Below are 18,316 nucleotides of genomic sequence, written 5' to 3'. Positions count from 1 at the left end.
ATATTGGAAGAATGTACGTTTGATTAATGTCTTCATTCTCAAAGTTAACTCACTCAGTTTTCCTATACCCATGGTCTTTATCCCTTAAAACATTGCCGCAAATGACGGCCATAGCCATCTGGCACATGTTTCTAAGCATGCGCTCGTCAATTTAAAAGTGTGCAGCAACTGTGTTAATACTCTGCATAATGCTAACTGCTATTTGTCACTTTGCTAAATTAATCATGTATGTTATTTCACTTAATTCATTAGGGAATCTCCCCAATTCTATAGGTGGAAAAACACAGAATAAGTAACTGTAGTAAGTGGAAGAATTCGAATTAGAGCTCAGACCTGAGGGCCTCCCCTGATTAACTGCCTCTGGTATGATGAACAATTGCATTGGAACATAAATATAATCCAAATTCTCTGGCAGATGCTGTCCAGATGAATTGTGAACTTTGTCACTCTTATCTGCCATAGAAAATCAGAGTCTGCTTTTTAAAGCAATGTTTATTGAGGGATAGAAATGGTCCTTAAAATGGCTGATGTACAGGGCCACAGAACTGGGTACATTGTTACATTGTTGGGCTAGGAGCTAAAAAGTTACAAAACACATAACTGGCTTTAAAAGACCAAGGGGAGGGAGAGAACTGTTTGGAAGGGATATATGATTGGGTATTATTGTCATGACAGGAGTCCAGAATGAAGGCTGCACAGTGGAGTGGACTTGGGGGGAGGGATTGTATAACAATGAAAGAATTTTTACTTTTCAAAGAGAAGAGGGAATTAGGCAGGAGGGGATGGGCAGGGAGAGAAGTACAACAATGAATGAATGGAAACCCTAAGTCTCTATCTTGCCAAAATAACATCAATTACTCTTACCAACACTCTTGGTCCCAGCAGCCAGGAAATAAAAAGATGAATTGCATAGGGAAAGTCTGCTGTCAGAGACCTCACCAAAGTACTAAAGAGCAATGTCAGTCTGGAGACTAAGGTGTGCCTGATCCAGGCCAGTCTTTGCATTTACTTTCTATGCATCAGAAAGCTGGACAATGACTAGGGATGATAAAAGGAGACTTGATGCCTTTGAGCTATGGTATTGGAGAAGAGTGTTGAATATACCATGGACTGCTACAACAACAAACAAGTTCATCCTAGAGAGGGTGAAACCAGGCCTAGTCCTTGGAGGCAAGGATTCTGAGGCTTTGTCTGACATTCTTTGGACATGTTGCAAGGTGGGACCTGTCTTTGGAAAGGGACGTCATGCTTTGGAGGGTGGAGGAAAAAGCACAAGGGAAGAATCCATCTCTATGAGATGGATTGATTCAGTGACCAGGTTTTTGTGGCTAGGTGTGTCAGACAATAAAATTGGCACAGGATAGAGCAGGGTTTAGGGCTGTTGTACATAGGGTCACTATGAGTCGCAGGCCATTCGATGACACAAGCAAAACAAGCTCATAAACAGCAATTGTTGTTTGAGCATGTGTTTTCTTGGCTGCAATCTTAATAGCAGATCACCAGACCTATCTCCTGTGGTACAACTGAGTGGGTTTGAATGAGAAGCCTATCAGAACAAAGAATTGCAAGTAATATATGTAGCTCCTGTCTGTGAACTGGTGGTCTAGTGGGTAAGGAGTTGCAGCCCAAAGGAACATCATGCAAATCTAGTAACTGTTCCATGTGAGAGAGTGCTCCCCACTGCCTCTAAATATCTGCTGGGAGCTCTGCTGCTGCTCTCTTCTGACCCAGCAGCACAGCATAGCACAGAGAACTGCCTCATGAGGGCTGTAAATCTTTATGGAAATAGACTGCTTCATCTTTCTCCTGTAGAACAACTGGCACATTTCAGTGGTGACTTTTCTGTTAGCACAACGACAGTCAAACACATGCTATTTGGGCACCTTGGGACTTAAGACTATGAATATCTACTTGGAATGTTAAAGCTATTCCTTCCTCCATAATTTGGAGAAAGGGATCCATAAATAAAAGACTGGCAGAGATCTTACTCCTTGGCTTAAGTACCAGATTGATTTTTTGCAATAAAATAGACACATGGTTGTAAAGATACTAAACTGAATGTTCTCTTGTCTGGACATAATTTAATCTAGAATATCCAATTATTCTGTTGATAGTATTTTTAACTCTAAGATCCTGCTAGGATTGAGACTGTATCTGACTTACTGGCACAGCACTTGCCTAAAGCAGTAAGAGACCTTTCTTTGAATTTTAATTACCTGAAGCCTAGTTGTCTTATGTGAAAATGTATCCTTAGTAGATTCCTTTTTTTTTTTTTTCACAAATGGTCAGCTTCTTGAAATCCAAAAGACTTACTACTCTTCTTTATTTTATATTTAAATTTGAATATGTCTGTTAAAGGAACAATTCTGCAAACTAAGAAATGGTTAGTGCATGTCCCTTTTGCACAGTCTCCAAAAATAAATAATCCCTATTAGTACAAGTCATATCTACTTCCAATTCTGAGTAAAGTTGCTAGAACAGCATTCATTTAATGAATGAAACTATTTAGGCATACAAAATATATCATGAAGTACAGGCTATAGCTTTAAAAAATTAACAATAGTTGCTTTTTCTTAAAGGATCTTCTGTTGAGTCAGCATTTCCCAGGAGGAAAATGGATCACTCCCATCATACAGGGATGAGCCATATGGACCACATGGACCACAACAGTACTACTTCATCCCCATCTCCCTCCCATGGTGACATGATGGTAAGAACCACAGGAGAAGCAGCTTGGGCCCTTTCTCATTTACTTCTGTAATTAAAATCATAATAGCATTTTAGTACTAGAAAGCTCTTATATAAGATCAGTTTACTGAGAAGAAAAACTAAAGTAGACCCTGTTAAGTGACTTGCCTATGATAATTTCTGATCATTATATCAGAAAGTTGATGGTGATGGCAAAGGAGGATACTTTTTCGTTTTCTGTGGTAGTAATTTCAAGGAGGAAAGTCTCCCATCTCAGGGACCTTCATTATCCATATCTGCTCTATTTGAATGTTGTGAAATTTTCACCTAAATATCATTTAGGCTCTTTATCATCTCTAATTGGCTTCTTTTTGTTTTGAGCAGCATATGACCTTCTACTTTGGCTTTAAGAATGTGGAACTATTATTTTCTGGTTTAGTCATCAATACAGTTGGAGGTGAGTGCCATGGGTGGGGAGGGGTGTTGAAGATGATGGTCACATGCAATACAATGAAGTCCTACTAGGAAAACTAGCATCCTTTCCTGCCATAAAGACTGAAACAGTATATATTTTTTTAATAATTTTTTTTACAGAGGTTTTGGATTTCCATTCATTCATTGCCGCAATTTTCTCCCTTCCGACCCCTCCCCACCAGCTCGCTTCCCCCTCCGAAGAGAGAAAAAAAAAAAAAGAAAAAAAATTCCTTCATTAGTATACAATTCCCACATCCCTTCCCCCCCCCCCCCACCCCGAGTACACTTCTCTCTGCAACCTTAATTCTGGATTCCTGTGCTAACCATAATACTCAATCATATATCACTTCTAATCTGTTCTTTCCCTCATCTGTTTCAATACAATATACATAATTTATCCAGTTTTTTCTGTCATACCCCCACCCTGATGTCAGACCCATTCTACAACAGTGGCACCATGCAGTATTTGTCCCTTTGTGACTGAGATATTTCACTCAGCATAATGTCCTCCAGGGTCACCCACTTTGAATAATATTGCATGAGTTCCTTGTTTTTTAATGCTGTGTAGTATTCCATTGTGTGGATATACCACAGCTTCTCTATCCATTCGTTTGTTGATGGGCCCTTAGGCTGCTTCCAACTCTTTGCTATTGTAAACAAAGCTGCAATAAACATGAGTGTGCATATATCTGCTTGGTGAAACAGTATATTTATGATGACACATAACAATCTTGGTTTCTATTTCCTGCCTAGAAAGTGAGGGTATTCATTTTGGTCTTCTGGTATACCTTCCTTAAATAGTATGTCTAGAAATAATTTCAACAATGATAGACACATCTTACAATCTATACTTACACACTTTTCCGGAATATTTCCCTATTTGATAAATTAATTGCCCCGAACACAAGACTATAGAAAAATTTAAAGACCATAAGAAGCATTCCGTAGATAGTTTATAATTCAAAATGACTCATAACTGACCCTTTGAACTAGACCATAGTCCCAGGTATATGATCTCAACTACCCTTTCATTTAGAGAGAAATTAGACTCAAGATAGTAAAATGACTTGCCCTAAATCACACACCATGTCAGCTGTCTATGGGCAATATATATATATATATGTGTGTGTGTGTGTATATACATACATACATACATACATACATACATACATAATAGGTGATGTAGTCAGAAACAGAATAGCACTCTTGATTTTTGTTTTTATAGCTTATCAAACTGGCTACTTATTTTGTACATGTTTGGCAATACCACTGTCTCTTCTTTCTCTATTATAGAAATGGCAGGAGCTTTTGTAGCAGTGTTTTTATTAGCAATGTTCTATGAAGGACTCAAGATTGCTCGTGAAAGCTTGTTGCGCAAGTCACAAGTCAGCATCCGCTATAATTCCATGCCTGTCCCAGGGCCAAATGGAACCATCCTTATGGAGACACACAAAACTGTTGGGTAAGAAGTGCTGGTGGGCATTCTTGACTTAGTCAAGCAGCAAAACTATAACCTTCACCTTGAGCTAGCAATTCTGACCTTAATCCAAACTGTCTTTGGAGGTTGATTATGAGTCATGAACGCACTAAAGGGAGAAATAATGGGAACTTTCCTGCAAGTGGGAATGTTTGTTACTGTCATTCATTTTGGAGTAATAAACACAAGTAAAAAGCATTCAGGTCAGGGCATAGAAAAAAAGTTGTTCTAAAAAAATTTTTCAAAAAAAATTTATAAAAAAAAGTTGTATACACCCGACTCTTCCTCATAAACTTCCAAGAACCAAAACAGAATGTTCAGATACACCAAGTGAGTTTAGCATGACTATAAGAGAGTCCTTTTCATGCTGGACTCATCTCTAAAACCCTGTTCCCTGCCCCTCCCCTTGTCCTGTAGAGCTACCTAAGCACTTCGGTGTCTCTAATCATGTTCCTGTTAACTTTTCAGGCAGCAGATGCTGAGCTTTCCTCACCTTCTGCAAACAGTGCTGCATATCATCCAGGTGGTCATCAGCTACTTCCTCATGCTCATCTTCATGACCTACAATGGCTACTTGTGCATTGCTGTCGCAGCAGGGGCTGGCACGGGATACTTTCTCTTCAGCTGGAAGAAAGCAGTAGTTGTAGACATCACCGAGCATTGCCATTAACATCAGACTCCCATGATGTGGCCTTATCAATTGCAACAAGAAGCAGTTTGAGACTGGAAGATGTGATTCCTACGCCTTTCTTTTCTTGCTCCTTGTCTTCTTACACACACACACACACACACACACGCACACGCACACGCACACGCACGGCTCAACACAACAGTAGTCTTTTCAGCTCAAGTAGCAATCTCCCCACACTTTCCCCCTCCTAATCTGAGATTCTCATTTTGAGGATACTCCAACCATGAGCTGTCATCTCCTCCCTATTTTAGACTCAAGCTCTATGTTCTTGACTAATCCAGATAGCTGACATGATTTCCTAATTCATTGACATGATCTCCTGATTTCTTTGTAATTTGAGGGTGTTTCTTGGGGGTTGATTTGTTTTGTTTTTAAAAACAGATGTTGCAAATTTGGTTTTGTTCTGGGTGAATGTTATTTACTTCAGCCAGTATTGACAGGATCTAAAGAAACATCTTACCAACTAAATCTGGAACCCAATAAAAATCGTTTGGGGGCTCAATTACTGGGACATACACTGTGCCTTTCAAGTGTAATGTGTTGTACTAAAATCTTTGCAATATTCAGAATGGTGTTTTGAGACTTCAGTCTGGAGTTTGCAAAAGTGTGCATTCCTGGGAAACTGTTTTATCAGTTTATATCTCAACCTTTAGAATAGAATAATTTTACCAGTAATTTTTTTTAAAATGACAATCAATTTGAGTACAGAGAGATTTAAAAATAAAACTATCAGTATTTTACTTAGACTTGGTACCTTGGCATGTCATAGTAAATGAAGCAAGAGAGGTTAAATCACTCATTTCCCTTTGTTTTCCTGTCTGCCTCCACGCTAGTTTAACTTTAGCATGCATCAGAATCACCTGGAAGGTATGTTAATGTTAATCATGTTTAGGGCCTTAGCCCCAGAGCCTCAAATTGGTGTTTCTAACAAGAAACTCCTATTGGTCTAGGGACCAAGCTTTGAGAATCACTGCTTTTAACTGGGCTTCTAACTTGCTTCCTCTTTTGGGCTCCCTGCTGAGAAAGCCGAATAAAAAGAGTCCCCTGGAGATCTTAACACGTAAATTTTACTAGGCATATCTGGGTGAGCCACTTTGTATTGGGACTGGAATTAGAATTGCTGGTTGGTAGGCAGTATCTCTGGGCTAACCTCATGAAATTCTGCTGGTCAATTACTTAAATCATTCCATAAACACTTCCAACTATGTGAATGTGTGCTTGAACACATGTGTAAAGAGTTCACAGTACCATTTATCAGCATGTCTGAAATCACTAGTCTTAAAAGATGCATGGTTTTGGTGGAGTGTCTTAACAGTTGTAAGATAAAACTTCTGACCTCCAGTATAAATACATCTGTGTTTAGTCAGAAGGGTGAAAGTGCATTCTTTCCTTTGGAGAGGCTTAGGGTGTGGTCCACTGGTGGCCAGCTTACAACATCCATTCCCACACCCTCATCTTCCACACTACCATCATCACTCTGTTACTTCAGAGTTTAATTACATCACAAGCGGCCAAAAATTCTGGTCTCCTTAATGAAGAATCCATATTGGATTTTATCTTTGGTTGTTTATCTATATCAGTCTTGTTCCCAGTTCAAACTACCTCTGTAAAGTGACTCTTCCAGTGCTGTCTATTAAATCTTGCCCTCCTTGGTGCTAGACTATAATTGTGCCTCAGGGCAGAAAAAAACAACACAAAACAGGTATTCTGTTGTGGTTTTGAGGTTGGGTGCCAGTTAAGCAAAGAATTAGGTACTTCTATGGCTTTAAATCAAAAAGTTATAAGCCAACTAGATTAAGGTTAAAATCCAGGAACCTACATTTAAAGCCTCTTATTCAATTCTTCGTTACTTATATCAGCTAAGCATGAACAAAGTGAATGGCAGAGTCCCAACTACAATGTAAATAGCCTGTTCTTGTCCGAGACACTAAGGAATGAATAATAAAACTATATTCAGTAAGCCTGATTAGCTCTAGACGTCTTGGCAGGTGCTGCTATAAAGTACTCTTCCAGAATCAGTACCCTTATTTAAGAAGGCTAGGAAAAATCAATTCCAGTTAAGTGCTATGAATTTAAAGTTCACAGAAACACCAGTTTGGTCTTCGGTTATTCAGGGTAACAGAATCTCATGGAAAACTTGAATTTCAGAGATTATTAGACAAAGTTGCCAAAGTATGAAACCAGTGAATGAGATGCCATTCTATTGAGTTCTTAGATTGGATTGTGATAATAAAATGATCATTTGGGATTTAGTGTCTCACTTCTTTTGAACTAAAATCCACCTTCCTGTTCACATCTATTAAGAACCCCATTTCTTTGATCCCTTCTGTCCTTTTCCCTTTGTCTTTCACTGATTTCTAGTTTATGCTGCAGTGGGAATAAATACCAACCAAAATGTCTAAACCTGCTAGAGACCATGTTTCAAGGAGCAATTAGCCCAGTGGAATTTTTGGAGTGCTAGGTAAAGGGCTACGTGGTACCATCCTCACAGCTAAGACATTTTGTGGTGCTGTCCCCAGTGTATGATGAAAAGAATGCTCAGCTCCTGCGTTTTGCCCCTAAATGGAATTCTGTGGCCACCAGTGGGTTTGAGATTACCGTTTGGTTTTTTTTCCACTACTATGTTAGGGTAGTCTGGATTGCTTTTGCTGCTTCTTAGAAAACATTGTGGGACACTTGTCTTGGGTTCTAGATTCAAGGAGCTGGAAGGGCAAGAGGTAGGTAATACTTTTGGGTCATAAAGTTTTTTTATCCTGCCCTCTGGCTGCTTCTAAATGACATCTAAAGACGATAAGTCATTGCATTTCATATAATGCCTTAATCACTGGGTTTATAATTTGTTGACTGTTTTAGATTGTAAGCTCCTGGAGAGCAGTACTGCTATAGTAGAAATGTTTTAACAGTGTCATGTGCAAAGAATATAATAAATATTTTGATTTTGTGATTCTATACATGACTTGATAGCAGAATTCACTAATCTCATAATCCTCAGTCTGGTAGCAGGATAAGCATGGATTTGGGAGTTAAGCATGCTGACTCAACACATTAGGCAAGTTGTTTTAATAATCTCTATGCTTTAGTTTCTACCTTTATAAAAAGGCGTTAAGAGTTATTTGAATTGTTACTTGTTATGTTCCATGGAGTTGGAACCAACATTTTAATCACTAACTCTTTATGTTACAACTCCTGACCCCTAACCACCAGAGCTCCCTTATTTGAATTAAGGGCAATAAATGTCAAGTAGGGCGCACTAGTTACCTCGTGGTTAGGGAGCTGCACTACCAAATCGAAGACAAGCAACACAATCAAACCCTTTGGCTCTGAGGGAAAAGGTGGGCAACCTCCCATGAGATTTACAGGCTCTGAAAACCCGCTGGAGGGTCAGCTATGAATCCGTTCTATTTCAATGGCAATGTGTTGGTTTGGGGTTTTTTTTATGTTGAGCAGTTGCAGATTCAAACCATCCACCTGTTGAGCAGTGCAACTCTACCAACTCCAGGCGAGCTCTGGTGTTTGTATAGTAAAGTTCTGTTCCCAATCCACAGGCAGTCAGATATGAGTCCATTCTGACTCCATGGTACACAATAAACTTACTGCAGCTTTTGGGATACAGTTGGTATTCTTTTATAAGCACCTGATCATATTTTTCTAATTTTGGGAAGATTGAAATGAACAATAGTAGTACAGAAATAATGCGTAGAAGTACTGCCAAAAAAGACGTTGGTCTAGTCAGTGTCTCCTTTTTTAAGAGAATTTGCGGAGAACTGAAAAAGCCGCTTCTTACTCTTCCCCTAGTAGCCCTACTTTCTTAGACTCAGTTACTGTCTTCCCATTTAGCACTTGTCAGTCCACTGGTACCTAGTTTTATGAGATGTTGGCTATTGCTGAGGATTTGTTTTATGTGATGAGTCACTTTTCTGTTATTATTTCCAAGTTTCTCTTTGTTATGAAAAAGTGTAGTGAGGAAGCTCAGAAGTGGGGGCTCAGAAACCACAGCTGCCTGGGTCAAATTTCATCTTGACCACTTAACATTAATTTCACCTTTTATAAAACTAGGCTAAAGTAGTTTCCTCAAGATTAAATGAGGTAATATGTAAATAAATATATAACATAATATATATGTAATATATAACAAGTTGTAGAATTAAAAATACACTAAAACTTGAGTGTTGGCTATTAGGTAGGGATAAGGAGGAGAACAGGTACAACTATACCTCTGTACCTGTTCAACAACCAATCCTGCTGGAAAACAGTCACAAGGACTAAGGCTATCTTATTCTTCCTCTGCCTTTGCAGGTTTCACAAGAATATGCTTTCCCTGTCTGAAGTTTTGAGATAAACAGAATTTAAAGTCCTAAATAAAACAGGAAGAATAAAGGTTTTGTATTGTATACCAATGTCCATAGCAATGTTATTCACAATCTCAAGAACATAGAAACAGCCTAAATGGCTAACCACAAGTGAATGGCTTGAGACACTGTGGTACATTCACACAATGTAAGGCTATGCAGCACTCAGACGCAGTGATTTAAAAAATTACTGAATAACTTGAGCGAGACTGGAGGGCATTAGGCTGAGTGAGCCCAGTATCATAAGGCTAAAAACTGCATATGGCCATTATTGTAAAAACAGAAGGAGAATTACTAATGTGCATGGGAACCCAAGGGGGAAAGAGTGGAAACAATGGGGTAAGAGTGAGCAGGGGGAAAATTATAGGGTTGCACAATCTGGTGGGTGGAGGGAGGAGTAGTAAAGGAAATGGGAAAGATCTGGCAGGGATCTGGAAAGACAGGGTAATGAAAGGCATGGTTTATTGGTGAATGATTTTATAAAATGTAATGAGAATGATTGTATGAAAAAAATGTGAATGAAGGGTAGTGTAAACCATAATGTATATGAACTTTACAAACAAAAAAATAATGTTTTCTATAATGGTTAGAACAAGAAGAAACTAAACCCTTCTGTCCCTACCTCTCCCATATTACTTCAACTTCTCTATAAAGGCTAGGTACAATCCAGCTAAGGACCCTTTAGAATGTAGGAATTAAATAATTCTTGCTACCACAGCTGGTGGTTCCATGTAGTTTAAGTAAATAGTGAAAATAATTGGCCCTAAATCAAAATAATCCCGTTATTAGGCAAGCTGAAAGGAGAATATGGAATGATGGTATTCCAGTTATTTTTCCTTCCATTGAAATCTTCCCAAAGTTATTCCCAAACTAATTACAGAGCCGTTCTATACACAGAAGAAACTCAACCTGTTTGCATTTATACAAAATCATCACAATCTATCTTCACATGGGGAGGTATCTTTATTTTGTTCAGATATTTGCCAGATAGAATAGTGTCTGATATATAGGTGCTCAAGATGTTTGTTGACCAAATGGGTTAAAGGAAAACCAGTGATGCAAACCAAATGGAAATATTCTAATAAAGATGTGAAGGAATCGGCAAGCTCTGGTGCCCTAGTGGCAAGAAGCTGCACTGTAATCCCAGAAGTGCATGGTTCAAATCCACCAGATGCTTTGCTGGAAAAGGAGGGACAGTCTCCTCCTGTACCAGTCAGATCCGATTTGACAATACACACACACACACACACAAATTAAAAAAAAAAAGATGTGAAGGGATGGGATTACTTCTTATAGCTATTACCTTTTAAAATCTGGTTAATACCACCATTATACGTCATTAAAGACATTTCATTTTCCTAAAATATATTTATTTTTTTAAAGCAGATATCAGACATTATCATTTATAGGGTCAAAGAATTTGTCCAGAGACAAACCAGATTTTCAATTCTAACTTAAAGTGAAAGTTAGGCATTAAGTAAACTTACACCAAAATTATTCTTCACTGCTTGTGGTCAACATAAAATTCACTAATAGATTTTGTCATCATTTTACTTTGTTCCAGGTCTTGGCCTAAAAAACAATGTCTAAAATTCAAAACTTCCAAATTGAGATGAACGGTTGTTGGGCTTGGGTTGGGGTTTGTAGCCAATTCGATCATTAATCATTTGTTCTCGGCTCTTGGGGTCAATGCTGAGCCCAATGGCTCCTTCACCATCACTGCCTCCTATAACTTCCACATCTTCCTTTTGTTTCTTGCGGGTCTGAAAGTACAAAAGTTTTATGACTCAGGCAACATTCTTTCAATTAGCAAACATTTAGCACTACTGTATACTGAGCATAAGGTTAAAAAAAAAGGCTAAGGTCTATAGAACAAATGAAATCCTTGGTCTCAAGGAGTAAAATTATAGAGCTAAAGATACAGGGGGAAATTATGGAGCTAGAGATACATGGTGATGGTGTTAAGTGCCATTAAATCAAATATGACTCACAGTGACTCTGTTTAACAACAGATCTGAACCCTTTCCTATTCTATGCCAACCTCACAGTCTGTGACACACTCAACCCACTGCAGTCACTGTCAACCTACATGGTGAGGGTCATCCTCTCCTTCACCAACTCCTCACACATTTCCAAGCTTGATGTCCTGTTCCAAGGAACAGCCTCTTTTGGCAACATGCCCAAAGTATGTGAGACAAAGGTGCCTTTAAAGACACCTTCTCCAAGGCCTATCTGTTTGTTCTTTTGGCAGTCCATACGATATATTCAGTATTCTTCAACACTACAGTTCAAAGGCATCGATTTTCCTTCTGTCATCCTTATTCACTGTCCAGCTCTCAGCAGCATAGCAAATGATTGAAAAGACCATTGTCTGAATCAGACACACCTCCTTTAATTCTTAAACTAACATCATCCTTCCTCAGTATTTTGGAGAGGCCTCTGACTGTGGGCTTTCCCAATGCCACACATCTCCTGATCTCCTGACTGCTGGTACCAAGTGTATTGATTCTGGATCCAAGTAAGATGAAGTGTTGACAGTTTCATCTTTTCTCGATCTATCATGATGTCGCCTATCAGTATAATGGTAAGAATTGTTGTTTTCTTAACATTGAGATGCCCAGATAATCCTTACTGAGTGCTGAAGGGATCTTCTGCAGAGAATGTTCCAAGTTCTCCTCAGATTAACAGTACCTATGAAATGTTAGCACACATGGAAGAGGGCAAACCTAACCCACCTAGAGTTAAGGAAGACTTCTCAAAGAAGTGGAGTTTAAAAAAATAAAAGAAGTGGAGTTTCAAGGACAAGTAGGAGCCAATCTGACCAAGAATAGGTAATGGGCTTTTCAGATGAAGTGAAGAGAATGTACAGTAGTCATCAAGATTAGCATTAACACAGCATAGACAACAAATGTAGAGCTTAGCAAGGGACCAAATTACAGAGAGCCTCATATGCCATTGCTAAAGAATTTAGATTATCCCAAAGGCCAGGCTTCTCTTTGGAAGCAAGGATTGTGAAGCCCTGTCTCACATACTTTGGGTATGTGGCCAGAGGTGACTAGTCCTTTGAGAATATCATGGTTGGAAGAGTAGAGGGACAGTGCAGGAGAGGAAGACCTTGGATGAGATGGACTGACACAGTAACTAAGGCAATGGGGGTAGATATGTCAGAGACAGTGAGACTGGCTCAGGACAGGGCAGAGTTTAGAGCTACTAACATAGGGTCACTATGAGTTGCAGATGACTCGATGGCATATAACAACAACAAAAACAAAGGCCACTAAAATATTTAAGCCTTATTAGTAGACATCTAGTACTACAGACTCAGCAACATCAAGAAAACAAAAATCCCCAGTCAGAATAGCAAAATTTAACAGAACAGCAAGCAACAAATGCTGGCGGGGTTGTGGGAAAACTGGAACCCTTATTCACTGTTAGTGGAAGCATAAAATGGTGAAACCACTGTGGAAGGCGGTATGGCACTTTCTCAAAAAGTTGCAAACAGAGATACCATTTGACCCAGCAATTCCACTACTAGGAATATAACCCCAAAGAGACCATAACTGTCACCCAAGCAGATATATGCACACCCATGTTTATAGTGGCTTTGTTCACAATAGCAAGGAGTTGGAAACAACCTAAGTGCCCATCAACAAATGAATCACTAGAGAAACTGTGGTATATTCACACAATGGAATACTATGCTGCATTGAAAAACAAGGAACTTATGCAATATTATTCAAAATGGGTAACCCTGGAGGACATTATGCTGAGTGAAATATCTCAGTCACAAAAGGACAAATACTGCATGGTACCACTGTTGTAAAAAAGGACTGACCTCGGGGTTGGGGGGAGACTGGGAAAGAGGGGTTAAATAATGTATACTGCATTGAAATAGATGAGGGAGAAAACTGTTTAAAAGGGATATGTGATTAGTTATTTTTGTCCTGATAGGAGTCCAGAGCAAAGGCTGCATAGTGGAGTGGACCTGGGGGGAGGGATTTTAAAACAATGAAAGAATTTTTCTTTCACTTTTTCAAGAGGGTAGTGTACTGGGGGGGAGGGTTGGGAGGGGAGAAAGTGCAACAATGAATGAATGGAAATTCAAAGTCTCTGTAAATTTTCACTGAAATTAATAATAATTTTTTTTTAAAAAAAAAGAAAACAAAATCTTCACTACTAGACCAACAGGTAGCATCATGATAGATGAAGAAAAGATTGAAGTTGTCAACTACTGCATTTTACGTGGATCCACCATCAACACTCATGATAACAGCAGTTAAGAAATCAAAGTATGTGTTGCACTGGGAAAAATATGTTGTCAAAAGGCCTTTCCAAAGTACTAAAAAGCAACAAAAAGGACGAAAGAGCAACAATGTCAGTTTAAAGACTAAGGTATGCTTGTTACAAGCCAGTCTTCAAATATTTTCCATGCATCTTTAAGTTGGACAGTGAATAAAGATGACAGAATAAGAATGGAATTTGAATTTGAATTTTGGTGTTAGAGAAGAGTACTCAACTATCTCACAGACTGTTAAAAGAACAAACAAGTCTGTCTTGGAGGAAGTATAACCCAAGTACTACTTAGAGACAAAGATGGTGAAAGATGGTGAAACCTGGTCTCACAAACTTTAGATATGCTTTCAGAAGGGCTTAGTCCCTTGGAAAAAGACATCATACTGGAAAAGGTGGAGGGTGAAAGAAAGAGTGGAAGTACCCACAACAAGATGGATTGACACTGTGACTGTAACAATGGGCTTGCGTATATCATAGTGCTGGTGCAGGATAGGGTAAGGTTCAGATCTGTTGTTCATAGGGTGACTTTAAGTCACAGTTGACTTGATGACACCTAACAACAGTAGTACTATAGACTGAGAACATGTAAAAAACACATGCTTAAATAAACATTGAGTTCTTATATATTCAGAAGACAGAAGTGTGCAAGTCCTCTATAAGAGATCTGTCCAAAATACTGAAGAGCAATGATGTCAATATGAAGACTAAGATACAGCTGATTCAGGTTATGGTCTTTTCAATCACTTGCTATGCATCTGAGAACTGGACAATGAATAAGAATGGCAAAAGAAGAAATTATGCCTTTGAATTGCAGTGTTGGAGAAGAGTACGGAATGGACTGTCAAAAAAACAGATATGTCTTTTTCTCTCATACTCTGCTCATGTTTCTAGGAGAGGATATTCCTTGGAAAGAGATCTCATGCTTAGAGAGGTAGAAGGTGGGTGAAAGATAGGAAGACCCTCAACAAGAAGGATTAACACAGGGACTGTAGCAATGGAGTCAAGTGTATCAGAGATGATGAGTATAGGACGGGACTCAGGTCTATTATTCATAGGGTTGGTATGGGTCATATTCAACTTTACAGCACCTAACAACTATAACAACAACTATATGCAAGGAAGTTCAGGTAACCTAGTGGGTAAGAAATTTGACTGCCAAGTCAAAGCAACCTTTTCAAATCTACCAGCTGCTCCTCAGGAGAAAGATGGACAATCTCCTCTCATGTGATTACCGCCTCTGAAAAGCTAGAGGGATTTTCAGGAGGGTGAATACTGAGTCAGTTTCAGCTTGACAATAATGAATTTAAGGGTTTGGAGGGCAGGGCGGGGAATCCCATATTTTACTATATGCTGGAGGAAAGATGCTCTGGTAAGGAGCTGTCTGTCCTGCCATCCCAAAGGTTTAAATTCACCAGCTGCTCCTCAGGAGAAAGATGGGCAATCTCCTCCCATGTGATTTACTGCCTCTGAAAGCCCCCTATAGGGTCAGCTATGGCTTGACAGTACACAACAACAGCTTATGCTAGAAGGAGCTCTCCTTAAACTTGGATTATCTGGTGGCACTATGCACAGTCATATGTATTTTTATAAGGAGGTAAAGGGAGATATCATAGACAAAAAGGGGCAGAAGTGTAACCACAGAAGCAGAGCTTGGAGAGATGAGGCTATAAATCAAAGATGCTACTAGCAACTAGGGAGTTCCTGTGGATTAGTTGGTAAGGCATTGTGTTCAAATCCACCAGCTGCTTTGAGGGAGTTAAAATGACCAATCTCCTCCTATGCAATTAATTGCCTCTGAAAACCCACTAGTGGTTCAGCTTTTTATCAGTTCCAACTAAACTGTATAAAAAAACAACAACTAGCAGCTACCATAAATTGGATGAACCAAAGAACATTTAGCCCTAGAGCTTCCTAAAGGAGTATGACCCTTCTGACACTTTGTTTCTGGCTCAATAAAACTGACTTTAATCTTCTGGCTTCCAGAACTATTACAGAATTAACTAATGTTTACAAGTTTGTGGTCATTTGTGATGGCAGGCACAGAAAACCAACCTAATAAATGTGAAATGCTTATAAACCATCTAAATACAGGTTTTAAACTGATTGTTAGTCTAAAAGTCTAGAGCTCAGAAATTACTGTTTTTCCACCAGATGCTCTGCCGGAGAAGGAGGCGCAATATCCTCCTGTACCGGTCAGATCTGATTTGACGGTACACGCACACAAAATTAAAAAAAAAAAATTTAAAAAAAAAAAAAAAGAAATTACTGTTTTAAATATTCCTATGAGTTTGAAGGTTGTACTCCTACCTCCAGGTCTTTTCGAATACTCTCAAACTCCTCAACGTCATCAAGCTTCAGCTCCAAGCGAGTTGGTTTTCGTCGTAGCATAATTAAATGAACACCGATGAACAGAACCAGTGAACTAGATTTCCTGTTAAAAAGAGCATAAAGGAAGGGAAACTGGAAGGCATGAATTTTTAAGTATGCATGCTATTGTGAATGGTGGTGGCACAAACTCACAAAAGAATCACTTGGATTAATTTTTAAATCTCTGGGTATATTTATTACCCAGATATTACATCTTTATTATGTAGTAGAGATACTCAACTCAAATCTAAAATAAAACACCCAATACTGCCTTCAAGAACTTAAAATAACAAATTTCCTATTAGAATTAAAAACAATAATTATTTAATTTTTACATTCCAATAAATATCCTAGGTAAGAAAATAAATTAAAATATTGCTTCTCAATTCAGTACTGTAAGTAAGACAGTTGTCGTTGTTGTTAAGTGCCGTCGAGTCACAGGCGACTCATAGTGACCCTATGAAGGAGAGTCCTCGATGCTTGGGTGCCTTTCATCCTCTCTCCAGGTTCAGAGGGTTTCTGGAGGCAAGCTATTATGGAAGTGGATGCCACTCCTCCTTCCAAGCTAGTATGACAGTGGACAAGCAATTAAGTTTAATTCACTGGACATGAGTATTTTCAGAAATTTCCAATCATTCCCAAATACTACAATCTGCTACATCTCATGAAAATTTCTACTAACTCACCTGTTTACAAAGTTATCCTCAGGGTTTAAATGGAGTCATTTATTCAGCAAATACTTCTTGTGCTCCAGTTTTGTGTTAAAAGACAGTCTAAAGAGGGGAATTAAGAAAACAAAATCATGAGACAAAATTACAAGAATTCTGATGAATGTACGGTAATAGGGTCACATAGACACCTAATCCAGTCTGAGTTGAATGTGAGTGGACAAGGATGTAAAGGAAGCTTCCTAGGAGAGACAATGTCTCTGTGTGGTTTTGAAGAACAAGAAAAGAAGGGGGATTTAAAGGCATTTCAGGAAGAGAAAACAGTGTGCAGAAGCTCAAGAAGGGACTCCATAAAGGAAGAATCTAAGATAATACATTCACAAAAAAAACCAAACATTTTTTGTAAAGGAAATAAAACTCCTACAATTGAGTTTAACATCTGTTAATGGCATCATCATTAGTCTTCACAGGACACAACCAGTAAAATGTATCTACATTGTTAATCTTTACAGAAACTCTGTAAAGTTGGCAAAATAATCTCTAGTTTTCAAATAGAAACATTAAAGCAAGCTATTCCGTTTGTTTATAATGCCAGTCTCCTATAATAATCATACACAGGACACAAATTGAAAGTATGTACAGTATCAACTTTAATTTGTACATGCTATTGCTTTTTGTTAAGTGACTTCAAGATGCTTCTGACTCATAGGAACCCTGAGTACAACTAAGGACACACTGCCCCATATTGTGAGCCATTCTCACAATCCAACTATGCTTGAGCACACTGCTGTGGCCACTACGTCAATCACCCTAGCTGAGGTTTTCCTCTTCTTTTTTTATTTGAATGAAAGTTTACAAATCATATTAGTTTTACATTGAAAGAGATTTTGTTCATAACCTTACCAATAATTGTTGTTGTTGCTGTTAGGTACAATGTCTAATTAACCTCTGGTAGCCTAGTGGCAAGAAGGTGCACTGCAGTTCCAAAGGCAGAAGGTTCGAGGCCGTCAGCTGCTCCACCAGACAAGGATAGGTACTCTCCTGCCCTGTGATTAAGTGCCTCTGAAGACCTGTGGGAGGCTCAGCTATGGGTCTGTTATGACTCTACGGTACACAAGAACAACAATTAACCGTTAATGTATATTATCTTCTCCTTTATCTAACTTATCCATTTAATTTTTATCCCCTTCTCATCTTTGTTAGCCCAAGATTATTTCTCTCTGTATATAAACCCTTCCTTCACTTTTTGTATTAGTAGTCTTATGAATTGAGATGTTGTAGAATACTGAATAGCCTACGGACTTCCAAA

At 38.7% G+C, this 18,316-nt stretch overlaps 2 protein-coding genes across 2 annotated transcripts; one reads left to right on the top strand and one right to left on the bottom strand.

The window, feature by feature from the left end:
- Positions 1 to 2,638: 2,638 nt before the first annotated feature.
- SLC31A1 (solute carrier family 31 (copper transporter), member 1) lies at positions 2,639 to 5,309 on the top strand. Its single transcript, XM_006890762.1, has 4 exons — positions 2,639 to 2,710; positions 3,073 to 3,145; positions 4,456 to 4,624; positions 5,108 to 5,309. The coding sequence occupies exons 1-4, from the start codon at positions 2,639 to 2,641 to the stop codon at positions 5,307 to 5,309; spliced, it is 516 nt and encodes a 171-aa protein (XP_006890824.1).
- A 5,956-nt stretch (positions 5,310 to 11,265) lies between these two features.
- On the bottom strand, positions 11,266 to 16,360 carry CDC26 (cell division cycle 26). Its single transcript, XM_006890730.1, has 2 exons — positions 16,280 to 16,360; positions 11,266 to 11,442 (listed from the first exon to the last, which is right to left on the bottom strand). The coding sequence occupies exons 1-2, from the start codon at positions 16,358 to 16,360 to the stop codon at positions 11,266 to 11,268; spliced, it is 258 nt and encodes an 85-aa protein (XP_006890792.1).
- Positions 16,361 to 18,316: the final 1,956 nt, after the last annotated feature.

This window comes from Elephantulus edwardii, unplaced genomic scaffold (genome assembly GCF_000299155.1).
Source record: "Elephantulus edwardii isolate Elephantulus edwardi_28Jun2011 unplaced genomic scaffold, EleEdw1.0 scaffold00092, whole genome shotgun sequence".
Taxonomy (NCBI): domain Eukaryota; kingdom Metazoa; phylum Chordata; class Mammalia; order Macroscelidea; family Macroscelididae; genus Elephantulus; species Elephantulus edwardii.
This window is presented reverse-complemented; position numbering and strand designations above follow the sequence as displayed.